Below are 14,806 nucleotides of genomic sequence, written 5' to 3' on the forward strand. Positions count from 1 at the left end.
TACCTAGAAGTCACAACAGAAGGACCAGGTGCTGGGAAATCTCTCACTAGGCTGCTGCAGACACAGTCTGGCCGAGCGATTTTAGCAGCAGGTCAGGAACCACATATAGCCTGGTCATTGACTGTCAACAAGGAGGCAGGTGGGCTGGGGCAGGGGCTCTGGGCACCACCAGCACACATGGCTTCAAGGGTGCTCCAGCATGATGACTTGACCGGCACGGGGACCAGCAGGGCCTGGAATGACCGCCTCTGCAGAGATCGATGCCTGTCCAGGTGTCATGGTGGAGAGACACAGTCACTGGTGAGCGGGGACCGTGACAAGGGCTTCCTCCGGTGGCCTTGTGATATCTACATTCTGTGTAAAATAAAAACATGGAACATCACCCTGTGGCAAGAAAGAGGCAGGACAACCACTGCCTGTGTTCCTCATCACTGCACCTGTCCGGGCTCACATCTTCATCCCAAGAGCCTCAAAAGCCCCAGAACCGCAGACCCTGACCTCCCCTAAAAGTGCTGGGTCAAGAGCCTCTCAATACACAGAGGATGGAAAGACAAACGAACAAACGTGGGAGTAGGGGATGCACTGGCTCCTACCCTGTTCTCAGTGGAAGACAGCACCGCTAGGCCAGGGAGAAATGGATGCATGTTGTGTCCTCCACTGCAGACAGGTAGGGTGTTAACCAGAGTGAGGCTGCCTCAGGGTCACATGGGAAGGAACAGCTGGGTAAAAACTTGCATCCTCATCAATGGGGGCAGAAAAGGGAAGACTAGCTTTTGAGGGTGCTGCCCTCCTGGCTCTAGGTGTTGGTGGACAAATGTCAGATGTAACCCCAGCAGTCTGCAGACATCTAGTCTATAGTCTGGTCTATCCCCTCAGGGCCAGGGAACAGCCCTCCAACCCTGAGGCCCTCCACTGCAGTCAGCCCCAAAAGCCACAGAGCACAGTACCATCTCAGCCTGCTGAGCTCAGGACGTCTCAGGTCTGAAAAACAGGGGACCTGAGACTTCCCTTAGCTCCTTGTGACCCAGGTCCTAGTGGCCCACCCTCCTGGCTGGGGGCCCTCACAACCATGACCTATAGGAGCAGATACTGATGACTTAGGTGGCAGCCCTGTGCAACATGACATGCTCAGACCTGCAGGCAGAGAGGCCTGGCCTGTGGCCCATACCCAGGTTCACAGGACCAACACTGGAATTATAGGGGCAGGTACTATTCTCACGGGGAAGGCCAGCTTCCTGGGAAACCTCTTTCCCACTATAGCCTACCCCCAGGAAGGGCCAAGACACCTTGGGATTCTGCCCACCTGAAAGGAAACCATTTGGAAACACTGTGGCCAGCAGAAATGTGCCACTCAGAAGGACCACACAGAGGCGGACATAGTGGCTGTCAGCTGCTGCCCTGAAAAGCCTCTCTCACCATCACCCTGTCAGTGCTAGGGGCCAATGCTGTCTGGGCTTTCCTTAGCACAAAGAATGCCTGTTAGGACATGCCTTCCCCTATGACCTATGGTGCCAGACTGAGCCTGGATCAGACTTGGCCAACATGTAGATAAGACCAGACTCTCAAGCAAATGGGAGAGTACTGCATAGTGAATGGCCCTAGCTAGGGGCAGCAGCCTTGGAAGAAATAGGACATATCTATGTGTCTCTCTGCATGAAGAGGTTAAAGTCAAGGGGCTGCAGGTAAGCAGAGATACCTGGCAGGCCAGCCAGGATATCCTGTTCCAGCCCAAGGCCTATACCCCGACAGGGACCCAAGGCCTAAGCAGGCCCACTGTGGATGGAAATAGGCAGGACTGAGGCCCCAGTAGTCTTCTCAGTGCAATAGACTCTGGAAACTGGGCCTGGGGTCCCAGAAGGGGTAGTCCTAACCTCAGCTTCAGTGGCAGGAGGAGCCAATGTGTGGGTGGGGCCCCACATAGGCAGTGAGTATTCTGGGCAACACTTCAAGGAGCTTCTACCTTAAACAAGGCACCTGGGGGACACACAATGATGAACTGCTCTGCATGGCCCTGACCCCAACAAAGCACATTAACCATTTTAATCTTTAAGGGTACATGAGTTGGAAAAAGGGCTCATGAGGCCTGGGGGAAAAGGCATGGGAGAAATCTCCACCTGTGTTCTCATAGGCCCCAGCCTCTTCCTCAGCTGGAACCTCACTCCTTGGCTCAGATCTCAGTGGGGCCACCAGGGAGGCTCTCATATCCCAGGAGTAACCACACCCAGGCTCACTGTGCATCCCACCTGGTGCCAATCTCCAAGGACTTCCCTACCCCCAGGGCTGAGGGGGTATGACACCCAGAACCATGGTCCCACTGATGACAGGAGAACAGCCCTGGCAGACACTCAAGCTCACTCTGCCAGGCGCCCCAGCTAGGCATGGCCCTGGGTGATGCTGTTTCTGGGTAACTCCAGGAACATACCCACCACCCTGGCAGTGAACCCACTGCTACCTGAGGCCTGTCCCGGTGTGTGTTCACAGCCTCCACATTCAGGAATATGGACTCCACTTTACAACCTGCCAAAGGGAAAATGCAAATCCATTCTACCTCCCATAACCTACTCTCACAATCTCCAGTACCCCTAAACCACCCATACCCCAACTGTACCACACGAGGCCAAATCAATTGCTGAAACACTGTACCACAGGAGGCAACAGGATTACACACATTGGAATGACATCAGCCACCATTGAGCTTTATTGTCCCCCACAGCCACAGTATAACCACGCAAGTGGACTCTGGTAGACTGTGTTAAAGATGAGGAGGCCAAGGCCCAGGGCTTAGCAAGTAAATTATAGTAGTGAGGGGCACAGGTGGCGTTCAAACCACTTTGCACCCAGAATATTTTAAGGTCTGTGCCCTGGGGGCTGAGTGGCTATGGGTGGATTTCAGAGAAACCAGAGGAAAAGCCCTTCACATGGGTGGGAGAGGGTGGAAGGTCACTGGGGAGGCTTTCTGTGGCCACATGCAGGTCCCAAAAGCATCTTTTAAAAAGCAAATCCTTAAAGGTAGTGGGATGGGGGAGGAGGAGTTGGCTGCTAATTGATTTTCCAAGGGGGTTACAGAAAATTATAGAACCGTGAAGAAACCAAAGTCAAAGTGCAGGATGCCTCCTTACCATAAGCCATGGGGGTCAGCTTCAGGACCGTGTGCAGCGGACACTTGAGGTAGGGCAGCTGTTCTGTGGACATAGATAGGGAGAGCTACTATGCTAGGGATGTTCTGGTGACAGTCCCGCTCTCCTTCTCTCTCTCCCACACCCACACACCCCAGCCACCCCAGGGGCAAGATGCATACCTGCTGCCTTGTCAAGGAAGTAGGCCAGAAGGCAGCGCATCACGGCCTGGTGGCAGATGACCAGCACGTTCTCCTGCCTCTCCAGCTCCATGATGACAGGCTCTAGTCGCTGGACCAGGTCCTCATAGGACTGCAAGGATGAGCAGGCCTCAGACCCAGAAGTGCCCACTAAACCTGGTCCCTTATGCCTGGAGCTACCCTGCCCCAGCACAGGGCTGGTCTCTTGAGCCTGGTGTGGGAGCTGTGATGGACATGATATCTCCCCAGGGGGCAGGGATGAAGATACCTGGGTAATGAGCCACCTCCCTACTCCTGGAATGCTTCATGAGAGGTTGTAGCTAAGTTCCCTCAGGTCTGGCTCGCAAGGGAATGAGGGTGGATAGCTCAGGGCACAGCCCAGGAGACGTGTCCATCTTGGGAGGGAGAAGGGGCAGTGGGCAACCTGGGAAAAAGACCCCTCCCCATCCTAGGGCCAGGTCCTCATAAGATTTGGAGAGTGAAGCTGGGTTACCTCAAGACTTGATCCTGAGGGGCCACCTCATGCCCCACCCATGTAGCCCTACTCTGAACCTGTCTACCCTCAGCAGCTGAAATTCACATGTAAGCAACTAATGATGAGTGGAAACGACACAGCTACCCTCCAGCCTACAGTGAACAGAGTAGACAGGAAAGTGGTAGAGGCAGGGAGAGCAAAGGCCCATGGGCCTTCCTGGAGTTCAACGTGCCAAAAGCATCTTATGTCAGTCTGCCACCTGTATCCCCCAGCTGATATAGCTGGTGAGGGAGAAACTTTGGACCTCTGCCTGTCCTTGGGCCATCCCATAGCCTGGCAGGTCTATAGAGATTTTCACCAGGAGCCTAAGCCCTGGATTGAGTTTCACCTACAGTTCCTCCACACAATGAGCATTCCTTCCTAAACAGGTCCAGCAGTCAGAACTGGATTTGCCCCATGCTTTGATAACAGAGCAATGCCTACAGGTTGATTTGTGCTGATCTCTGGTATTTTTGGAAAAATCCTCAATCAATTCTTCTGGTAACTGTAATTAGTTCTCCAATATAGTTCTCCTGTATTTTCAAGTTTGAGCAGCCAGTGGCTATGTTTCTTATTATTATCTGGGTCAGTTCTAAATCTGAACTGTTTGCCTCACAGCATGATGTGAGGGAAAATTAATGTTACCCAGGGCTATTCATTGTTGGGAAGAGTACAGAAAAGGTGCCTGTGAACCTGGCATGTGTGTGGGAGTGCTTCTATGTGTGTATATATGTGAGCACACATGTCTGTGAGGGTATTTTTATTTGGCTACTGCCTCAGGCCACCTCTTAGAAGGAGGAGGAGGAGATGCAGGAGTCAAAGGTGGCCCCCAGTTTCTGTTCTGGGGCCTGGGCTGATGAGGGAGCTTAAGGGAAGGTGGCAAGGATGGGTGGCTTGTGTGGTCATGACTCATCTGGGGGAAGCTCTCCCTGGGTCTGGACTCAGGGTTGCAGGTAGTGCCTGGAGGCACGGTGGGGACAGGATCACCCTATGACAGGAGAAAGCACCAAGAGGAAGGGCAAAGGCCCAGGACAGGGATGTGGGTGAGTTAAGATCCAAGCCTCAGGCTGGGGATGGTATTCCCAACTCCCCAACCACTTGAGCACCCCATGAAAGGCTGACAACTCTCTAGGAAAGGAGCTGGTGGCCTTGGGTACCAGGGAGCCATGAGCCATCTTTGGGGATTCTAGGAAAGCTGAGTACACAGAGTCAGGACCACTCAGCCCAGGCCCTGTCCTTCCCAAATCACCCTGGAAGGGGCAGACATAGATGAGGAACAGGGATCTGATGGGTCTCAGAGTCAGGAGTCCTGTGCAGCAATGACCCCCTACTACTCAAGAAGGGAACTAGGGCCTGGGCCACAAGGCTGGGTAAGATGGAGCTGAAACACCAAGGCTGGCCTGCCTCTGAGGCCAGGCTCCTGCTGCTGTCCAAGCAGCCGTGGCAGAACTCCACAGGGCCCTCGGCCTCAGGCAGCACTTCCAGGAAGCTAAGCTTAAATTCTGGAACCTCACTTACCTCCCCCTTGGGGTACCGGTAGCGGTACTTGTCCTGGTCCCGCAGGGCAAACTCCAGTGGATAATGATCCTGAATTTCCTCGTAGGTCATTTCCTCACAGACACCCTAGGGAGACACCGAGTTATCATACCTCCCAGGCCAGACAGAGCATCCCTGTGGATGGGCAGGTGGGCCTCTAGGTTTAGGAAGCACTTACTAGACCAAGGGGACCTTCTTAGCCTGGGGCTTAGGACCTGTCTGGGGAAAACAGGCATTCTGGGAACACTGGGCACGGAGGAGTCCCTTCATTTTTAAGAAGCTACCAGATTTTGGTCAATGACATGAGACAAAGTATATGTGAACTGCTGTATGAAAAGTGAATGTACTCTGTAAATCTTCACCCAAATCAAAATAAAATTAAAAAAAAAAAAGAAGCTACCAGAAAAATTTTGCCTGCCCATGCATCTATCCATTCATTCATCCATTTAGTATATAAAGATAAACACAGAAATGTTAACTATGTGTCTCTTTTGTGCTGTGGAAACACTACTTCTTAGCATGGATTGTTACAAAGCAAGAAGACATCACTGTGTTGTTTGGAATATACACACACATAGAACATAGATTCCCTTCTACAAATGCCATTACAGAAGAGCAAAGTGCTGATTGAAAACACTAGGTGTCACAGAAGAAGGGGCCAGAGAGGCCCAGAGCAAACAGGGTCATCACTTCAGCTATGACCACCCCTAACTAAGCTCACATTACAAGCAGCATGATGGACCACTTCCTGAGTCTATGAGGAGTGACAACCTCCTGCCCACATCCAATCCTGTGTAAAGAACCCCAGAGAGATGTCTGAATGGACCATTGTCCATCTTCCCTGGCTCAAGCCAAGAGCCAGCAGAGAGCACATGCCTGGGAGAGGAAGAAACAGTAAAATGCCCTTAATAGAAAGCTGCCGGTCTCTGCCTTTGCTCTAGGGTTCCCCCTTCCCCCACAAGGCCTAGCATAGTCCCTAAGCCATCTGACTGCTAACCAGAGGCTGGTGGTTCACATCCACCAGGCACTCCTCGGAAGGAAGGCTGGGCAATATAATCTACTTCCAAAGTGATACCACCTCCGAAATCCAAGGAGGGGTCGCTGTGTGTGGGATCCGACTTGACAGCAGTGAGTTTTGTTTTGTTTATGAGGCCTTAATGCAAACCTGTTTACTGAAAAGGAAAGATAAAGAAACTCCATAGCTGTAGATACATTTATCAAAAAAGAAAGATCTCAAATCAATAACCTAACTTTCCATCTTAAGATAATGGTGAAAGAAGAACAAACTAAACCCAAGGTAAGCAGAAGGAAGAAAATAATAAAGATTAGAGCAGAACTAATGAAACAGAGACTAGACAAACAACAGAAAAAATAAATGAAAATAAAAGTTGGTTCTTTGGGGAATAAAAAAATCAACAATATTGACAAAACTTTAGCTAGAATGACCAAGGAAAAAAAGAAAACTCAAATTACTAAAATCAAGAATGAAAAAGGGGATATTACTACCAATCTTACAGGAATAGAATGGGTTATAAAAGAATACTATGAACAACCATAATGCAACAAATTAGATAACTGAGATGAAATGGACAAATTCCAAGACCACAGGATCAAACCTGACTTAAAGTCAGAAGAAATAGAAAGTCAGAACAGACCTATAACAAGTAAGGACATTGAATTAGTTATTTAAAAAAAAAAAAAACCAAAAAACTACCCACAAAGAAAAGCTCAGGTCCAAATGGCTCCACTAGTAAATTCTACCAAACATTTAAAGAATATCAATTCATCACAAACTCTTCCAAAACACAGCAGAAGTTGAGGCAACACTTCCCAGCCAGTATTACCTTGATACCAAAACCAGATAAATTTATCACATCTGAAAACTACAGACCAGTATCTCTTATGAATATAGACTTTAAAATCCTCAATAAAATATTAAGAAACCAAATCCAATGACATGTAAAAAAAGATTATATACCATAACCAAGTGTGAATGATCCCAGGAATGTAATGATTGGCTTAACATCTGAAAACTGATTAATGTAATGCACCATATCAATAAAATAAAGGACAAAAACCACATCATTATTTCAAGAGATGAAGAAAAAACACTGACAAAATTCAACAATCTTTCATGATACAATCCTTCACTCAACAAACTACGGAACTTAGTCAACCTGAAAAAAAGCATTAAAAAAAATACAGCATATATCATACTTAATGTTGAAAGACTGAATTATTTCCCCTTAAGATAGGGAAAAAAGAGCTCTTGTCATGCAGTGCCTAAAGTATTTGACTACTAAGCAGAAGGTTGGTGGTTCAAACCCATGAGCCACTCTGTGGAAGGAAGATGGGGTAATCTATTTCTGCAGAGATTTACCACCTTGAAAACCCAATGGGCAGTTGCTATAAGTCACAATCAACTTGATGGCAGTGGGTTTTTTTTTTTTTTTAATCAAGAACATAAAAGACAATCAATCCACAGAATAGGAGAAAATATCTGTAAATCATGTATCTGATAAAGGACTTGTATCTAGAATATACAAATAGTTCTCACAATTTAATAATAAAAAGACAACCCAATTAATAAATGGGCAAAGGAACTGAATAGACAATTTTCCAAAAAAGATACAAATGGCCAATAAGCACACGAAAAGATGTTCTACATCATTAGTTATCAGGAAAATGAAAATCGAAATCACAATGAAATACCACTTCAAACCCACTAAGATGGCTAGAAGCAAAAAAGATGTAATAACAAGTGATGGACAGAATATGGAGAAATTAGAACCTTTATACACCCCCATTAGAAATGTAAAATGATGCAGGCACATTGGAAAATAGTCTGGCAACTACTCAAAAGGTTAAACATAGAGTTAACATATGACCTGACAATTCCTAGGTATATTTATTGTTGTCTTGTGCTGTCAAGTCAATTCTAAGTCATGGCAATTCTCAAGAGAAATAAAGACATTTAGGATTTTCTTGGCTGTAATATTTGCAGAAGTAGATTGCCAGGCCTTTCTTCTGCAGTGTTGCTGGGTAGGTTCAACCAGCCAAACTTTAGGTTAGCTAGTCAAGCACAAACCATTTGTGGCTTGCATCTTAACTTTTTCAAATTATTCAGAAGCTCAGAAATCCAAGAATCTCAACTCTCAAGGCAAGAAGGATAAACACAAAGAAATGCTTCAAAATAAGATTATAAAATTTAGAATGCTTCACTGTCACAGCTAAAAAGCAAAACTGTGTTTTCTTCATATAACTGGATAACAAACATATACTGGATGCTGTATCCAAACAACAGACAACCGATCTTCTTTTAAATGGACCATGAAATATTTATGAAAATTTACCATATCCTGGACAACAGAAAAGTTCAATGAGGCTGAAATGCCAATAAATTGCAAAGGCTGAAATTACAGGACATATTCCCTCTGTAATGGAGTAAAACCAACCATAAGATAGCTCTAAATGGTTTCATTATTTAAGAAAGAATGACTATAGATGACCCAACCAATAAATTCTGAAAGTTTTTTTTAAAAAAAAAATCTGAGGAAAGAAAAAGGAAAATAATATGAACAAAAGCAAAAATAAATGATTTAAAGAACAGAAAAACCACAGAAGAGATACAATCTTAAATCTGGCTCTTTGGAAGGGATTCAAAAAGTGACTAATCTCCAAGAAATCTAACTAAGAAAGAAGAAGTGCAGGCACAATCTGTGACTTCCTTGTAACCAACAGAACATGGCAAAGCTGATAGGATGTCAACCCCATGATCACTTCATATTATATAAGATTCAGTCTTAGCTGACTAGAGAGAGACTCTCCCTTACTGGCTTTGAAGAATTAAGATGCCATATGGCAAGGAACTACAGGAGGCCTCTAGGGGCTAAGGACACCCCCCTGTTGACAGCTATCAAGAAAATGGGGATCTCAGGCCTAAAACTGTAAGGAGATGAATCTGCCAACAACCACTGAGCTTGGAAGAGGACCCCAAGCCTCACATGAGACAGCAGCCTTGGCCAACACCTGCAGCCTGATGAGACACTGAGCAGAGAACACGATCATGCCTGGCCAGACTCCTGATCCACAGAAAGTGTGAGATAATAAATGTGTGTTGTTTGAAGCTGCTAAGTTTGTGGTATGGGAAAAAGATGGGGCAGTCTGCCTCCATAAAGATTACCGCCTTGGAAACCCATGGGGCAGTTCTGCTTCATCTTACAGGGTTGCTATGACCAGAGTAGACTCAATAGGAATGGGTAAGTTTGTTGTAATTTGTTATGCAGCAACAGAAAACAACAGCAGTTGCCTTCAAGTCAATCCCAACTCCTGGCGACTCTACATGTTTCAGAGTAGAACTATGCTTTGAGTCCTAAGGTTTTCAATGGCTGTGATCTTTCAGACCATTGGGCCTTTCCTCCAAGGCTCCTGGGGATGGATCTGAACCTTCTACCTTTCATTTAGTAGCCAAGCACTTAAGTTTGTACTACTCAGGAATTCCCAGTGGGCATATAGGTGTTCCTATAAAAATCTTTCAACTCTGCTATATGTTTGAAACTTTTCATGATAAATTGTTGAGGGACAAAAAAGAGGCCTTAAAATATATTAAGTGAGTAAAATCGATCAAAGAATAAATTTTAATTGTCATCAAAGAATTACCTAAAAACAAAGTCCCAGGCTAGGGAGCTTTGTTGAAGATGAATCCCAAGGGCTCAGAAGAGATTGGAAATCCATCAGATTCACTTTATAGTATCAGCATAATTCAGGTATCTGAACCCGGAAAATGTAGGACAAATCAAAAGGCAAAGACAAGTATCACTTATTAATAAGTGTTAAAAATAATCAAATTCAAGAGTCATTCACCACAACCACCTAGGGTTTATTCTAAGAATGCAATGATTTAATATTAGGAAATAATACTTTACTATCAATAGCTCCAAATGAGAAAAAATCTACCTCAATTGACTAAAAAAAAAAAAAAAAAATTAGTACAAGCATCATTCTAAAGGGCAGGATTCTGAGAGGCAGGCCATTGAAGAAAGAACAAAACAAGGACAACAAGTTTGCCCATCACTTTTTGTTGCCAGTGCAATGATCGGAAACTGAAACATGAGGTACATAAATTGGGAAGGCAAAAAGGATTATCCTTCTGAGGATATAAAACCTCATCAGGAAAACAAAGGAAAGAAAGGAAAGTAAACAATTCCATTTAAAATAGCATCTAAGAGAACACTTAGGAATAAATTTAAGCAGGGATGTGAAAGACTTACAAAATGAATAAAAAACATGCTGAAAAAGATTAAACATGACTTAAATAAATGGAAAGATGTTCCATGTTCATAGATTGTGATACTTAATCCTGTTAAGATGTCAATAGCACCCAAAGCGATCTATAGATTCAATGCAATCCCAATCAAAATTCCAACAATCTTCTTTACAGAAATGGAAAAAGCAATCCTCAACTTTATATGGAATGGCAAAAGGTCCAGAATAGCTAAAGCAATGTTGAAAGAGAAGAACAAAGAGGTATGATTCACACTTTCTGATTTTAAAACATATTATAAAGCTATACTAATCAAAACAGCCTGATATTGGTATAACAATAGACATACAGACCAATGGAATCGAATTGAGAGTCTAGAAATAAACCTATACATCTATGGCCAACTGATTGTTGACGAGGGTGCTAAGTCCATCTGATGGGGAAAGAAGACTCTCTCTTCAATATATAGTGCTGGGAAAACTGGAGTTCTACATGCAGAAAAAATGATACAGGCACCATGCCTCATAATGTACACAAAAACAAATTCAAAATGCATTAACAACCTAAATGTGCAAACTAAAAGCTTAAAATTCTTAGAACAAGCCGGAGCAATGCTGTCAGGCCTAGCTTTCTACAATGGATTATCTGATATAATAACAGAAGTGCAGAGAGCAAAAGACAAAACAAATAAATGGTAATAAAAAAAATTAAAAACTTTTGTCATCAAAAGACTTCACCAAAAAAATGAAATGACAAGCTACAAACTGGGAGAATGCCTTCAGAAACTATATATACAATAAGAATCTAATAACTAACCCATATATAAAATTTAAACAATGTAACAACAGAAAGATAAATAATTCAATCATAAATGGGCAAAAGATTTGAATAGATATTTGACCAAAGAGGTCAAATGGCTACCAAACACGTGAAAAGATGATCAACATCATTATCTACCACAGAAATGCAAATCAAATTCACAATGAGATACCATTTCACTCCCACCAGAATGGCTAAGATAAAAAATGAACATAAAAGATAATAACAAATGTTGGCAAGGATATGGGCAAATTGGAACCCTTATCCACCGCTAGTGGGAATGCAAAATATTACCACTGCTGTGGAGAATAATGGGCGGTTCCTCAAAAAACTGAAAACAGAACTATCATGTAACCCAGTAAGTCTATTCCTAGGTATATACCCAAAAGACTCAGAAACTCAGAGACTTGTACACCAGTGTTCACTGCAGCACTACTCACAATAGACAAAAGGTGTAGACAACCTAAATGCCTATTAACAGACGAATGGATAAACAAAATATGGTACGTTCACACAATGAATACTACTCAGCCAGCAGGAGAAATGAAGTCTTGATACATGCTACAGTATGGATGGAGCTTGAGACATTAGGCTGAGTGAAATAAGTCAATCACAAAAGGACAAATATTATATAATCTCACTTATATAAAAAGACAAGAAAAGGCAAATGTATAGAGGCCAAAGTTTATTGTAGGAGGGAGGAGAAAAAGGGGCATTTATTGATTACAGACTACTGAGTTTTGGTTTACAATGATAGAAAAATCACACTGATTAAGGGTAGGGTTGCACAGCTGATTAGTTATAAGTGCTGTCAATAAGCTGTACACCTGTAAAAAGTTGAAATGGCATATTTTGTGTGACATATATTTACAATGACCAAAAAACAAGTAGCTGCTAAGGCTGCTTATGTACAACCAAACACCTCACAGGATTTGGTTCCTTGGTTTGGAGGTTTAGGGCCACGGTTTCATGGGACATCCCAGTTAGTTGGCCTAATAACGTATTTAGTGCTTTTGTTCTACCTCCTAGTTCTCTGTATAGTGCCAATGCAAAACACAATGCACTGCCGTGGAGTCAGACCTGACTCATAGTGACCCCTCCTTGGGTTTCCGAGGCGTTATCACTCTGGAAGTAGATTGCCCAACCTTCCTTCTGAGGAGTGGCTGGTTGGTTTGAACCTCCAGCCTTTTGGTTAGCAGTCAAGTGCCTTAGGCACTATGCCACCAGAGTTCCTCTGTGTAGTGCTTGGGGTCTTGAAAGCTTACCAGCAGCCCTCCAAGGCACAACAACTAATTTATGTTTGCCTGGAGCAACAGGCGAAGAAGGAAGACAGTCAGTAATAGGAGGAGGAAATGGAATGTGTGGCTGCTTAAATAAACAACTGTCTCCTTTGCCATGAGACCATAAGAACTGGATGATACCCAGCTGCCATTATTGAACATTTTGATCAAAGATTCTATAGAAGAATTCTAATTGAAAGGGGGAAAATGAAGAACAAAATTTCAAATTCTCATGGACTCCAGACTTTCTAGAGCCATGGGGGATGGATGAACCCCTGAAACTATTGCCCTGAGATAATCTTTAAACCTTAAACCAAAAAAATCCACTGACATCTTAAAATCAAATAGTAGTTTAGCTTAACTAGTAAAGAATGTCTGCCTTGAGCACTGTGCTCTTTGAAGAACAACCTATATGGGATCAAACTGATAAGAGCAACTCAGAAGATTACATAGGAACTTTAGGGGGCGATGAATTTAAGTCAATGGGGGAGTAACATCTAGGAAAATGAGGGTGGGAATGGTTGCACAACGTGAAGAATGCAATCACTGTCATTGAATTGTATAAGTTGCTGAATTGGTGTTATGTTTTGCTGCGTATACTCTCAACAACTAAAAATAAAATAAATTATATACGTATTTACTTAGTAATTTTTCCAGTTGATTTCCTAGGTTACTCCAAGAGAACACACTGGAAAAAATTACTAGAGTAAATAAATATTTGATCTTAGTTTTTCTGAGGACCAGCCATAACCAGGGAGTGGAGAAGAAGTAAGATCTTATACATATTTGGAAAAAAAAAAAGGGGGACCAGGTTTGCTGGTCTGATGGAGCCTGGTGGAACCACTGAGACTATGGCCCCAACTGCCCTTCAGTCTGGAATTGAACTCACACCTGTGGCTTCCAGCCAAACAAAAGACAGGCATATGAGTTGAACATGTACCTGAGATAGATACACTACTTGGAGAGAACAATCATGGGAGAAAGAAGGGCTGTTTATGCACAGGGAGACAGCTCAGGAGTACATGAAGGGATGGACACAGGGAAGAGGTTAACTATCGGGAGGAAGTGGGAGGGGAGCTGTTGCATTGGAGTAAATTATAGTCAATGTCATAAGATAACATGTGTGTGAACTGCTGTATAGAAAGTGAATTTGCTCTGTAAACTTTCACCCAAATCACACACACACACACACACAAAAGGAAGCCCACAGAATGACCTTGATATATGGTATCCCTTTTCCCTTTGAGGTCTTGCTGATTGGAAGATGGCAGCTGAAAGGTGAGAAGTCAAGCAGATAGCGGGACTGAGGGTAGAAGCTTGGCAGAGCTTTCAGCAGTCTTGTCAGAAATCTGAGGCCCACAGGTTTTAAAGGTCAGAACTTTAAAGGCTACTTCCTAAGTCTACCAGTGACTGAAAATTGAGTAGCCTCCATGAAGCTCAAAGCCCACCTTTGAATCAGCTTGATCCCAGACTATATTAAGGTGATTCACTCCCTTACTACCTGCTAGAAGAAAAGTAAATCCTCTCTGGAGAAAGATAACATTAATCAGAGCCTCGAATTAGGTCTATAATTATTCATACAAAATAACCAACACTAAATTAAAATATTACCAGGTTACCAGGTATGCATCTTATTCAGAATATATAAAGAATTCCTAAAAATCAGTAAGAAAAGGCAGACAAACCAATTTAAAAAAAAAAAAAAAAAAAGGCTTCACAAAAGAATCCAAATGGCCAATAATGAAAATCTGTTATAATTAAGACAGTGTGATGCTAGGATATAAACAGACATACAAATTATATGTAAGAACTTAATATAAGTAGAAGGAAAAGGATGCACACATGGATATAAGAAATGAGTTAACTGGGAAAAGATCAGATGTAAAGTGTGATAGTTGAAGATCTGTCAACTTGGCTGGACTTCACTTGTGAGTGTTGTTTCTCATGATGGATCACATGACTATGTCCTAAGCGGCCGGTCAGTCTAGGGGGAGTTTCCCCAGGGGTGTGGCCTACCTGTAATACTATCCGAGGAACAAACTGGAAAAAACAGGATTCCAGATATATGCTTCCTGGAG

General features: G+C 43.6%; 1 protein-coding gene across 1 annotated transcript in view; it reads right to left on the reverse strand.

Annotated features, from left to right (window-relative positions):
- Positions 1-294: 294 nt before the first annotated feature.
- The window catches only part of PFKFB4 (6-phosphofructo-2-kinase/fructose-2,6-biphosphatase 4), a 35,435-nt gene continuing 20,923 nt past the window's right edge, over positions 295-14,806 (reverse strand). Inside the window, exons 10-14 of the mRNA XM_007955292.2 lie at positions 5,349-5,453; positions 3,299-3,428; positions 3,120-3,182; positions 2,453-2,517; positions 295-354 (exon numbers count right to left, since the gene is read on the reverse strand). Coding sequence (XP_007953483.1) covers positions 295-354; positions 2,453-2,517; positions 3,120-3,182; positions 3,299-3,428; positions 5,349-5,453 — 423 coding nt within the window. The remainder of the gene's footprint in view (positions 355-2,452; positions 2,518-3,119; positions 3,183-3,298; positions 3,429-5,348; positions 5,454-14,806) is intronic.

Source organism: Orycteropus afer, unplaced genomic scaffold, assembly GCF_000298275.1.
Source record: "Orycteropus afer afer isolate SDZICR_OR568_19922 unplaced genomic scaffold, OryAfe1.0 scaffold00498, whole genome shotgun sequence".
NCBI lineage: Eukaryota > Metazoa > Chordata > Mammalia > Tubulidentata > Orycteropodidae > Orycteropus > Orycteropus afer.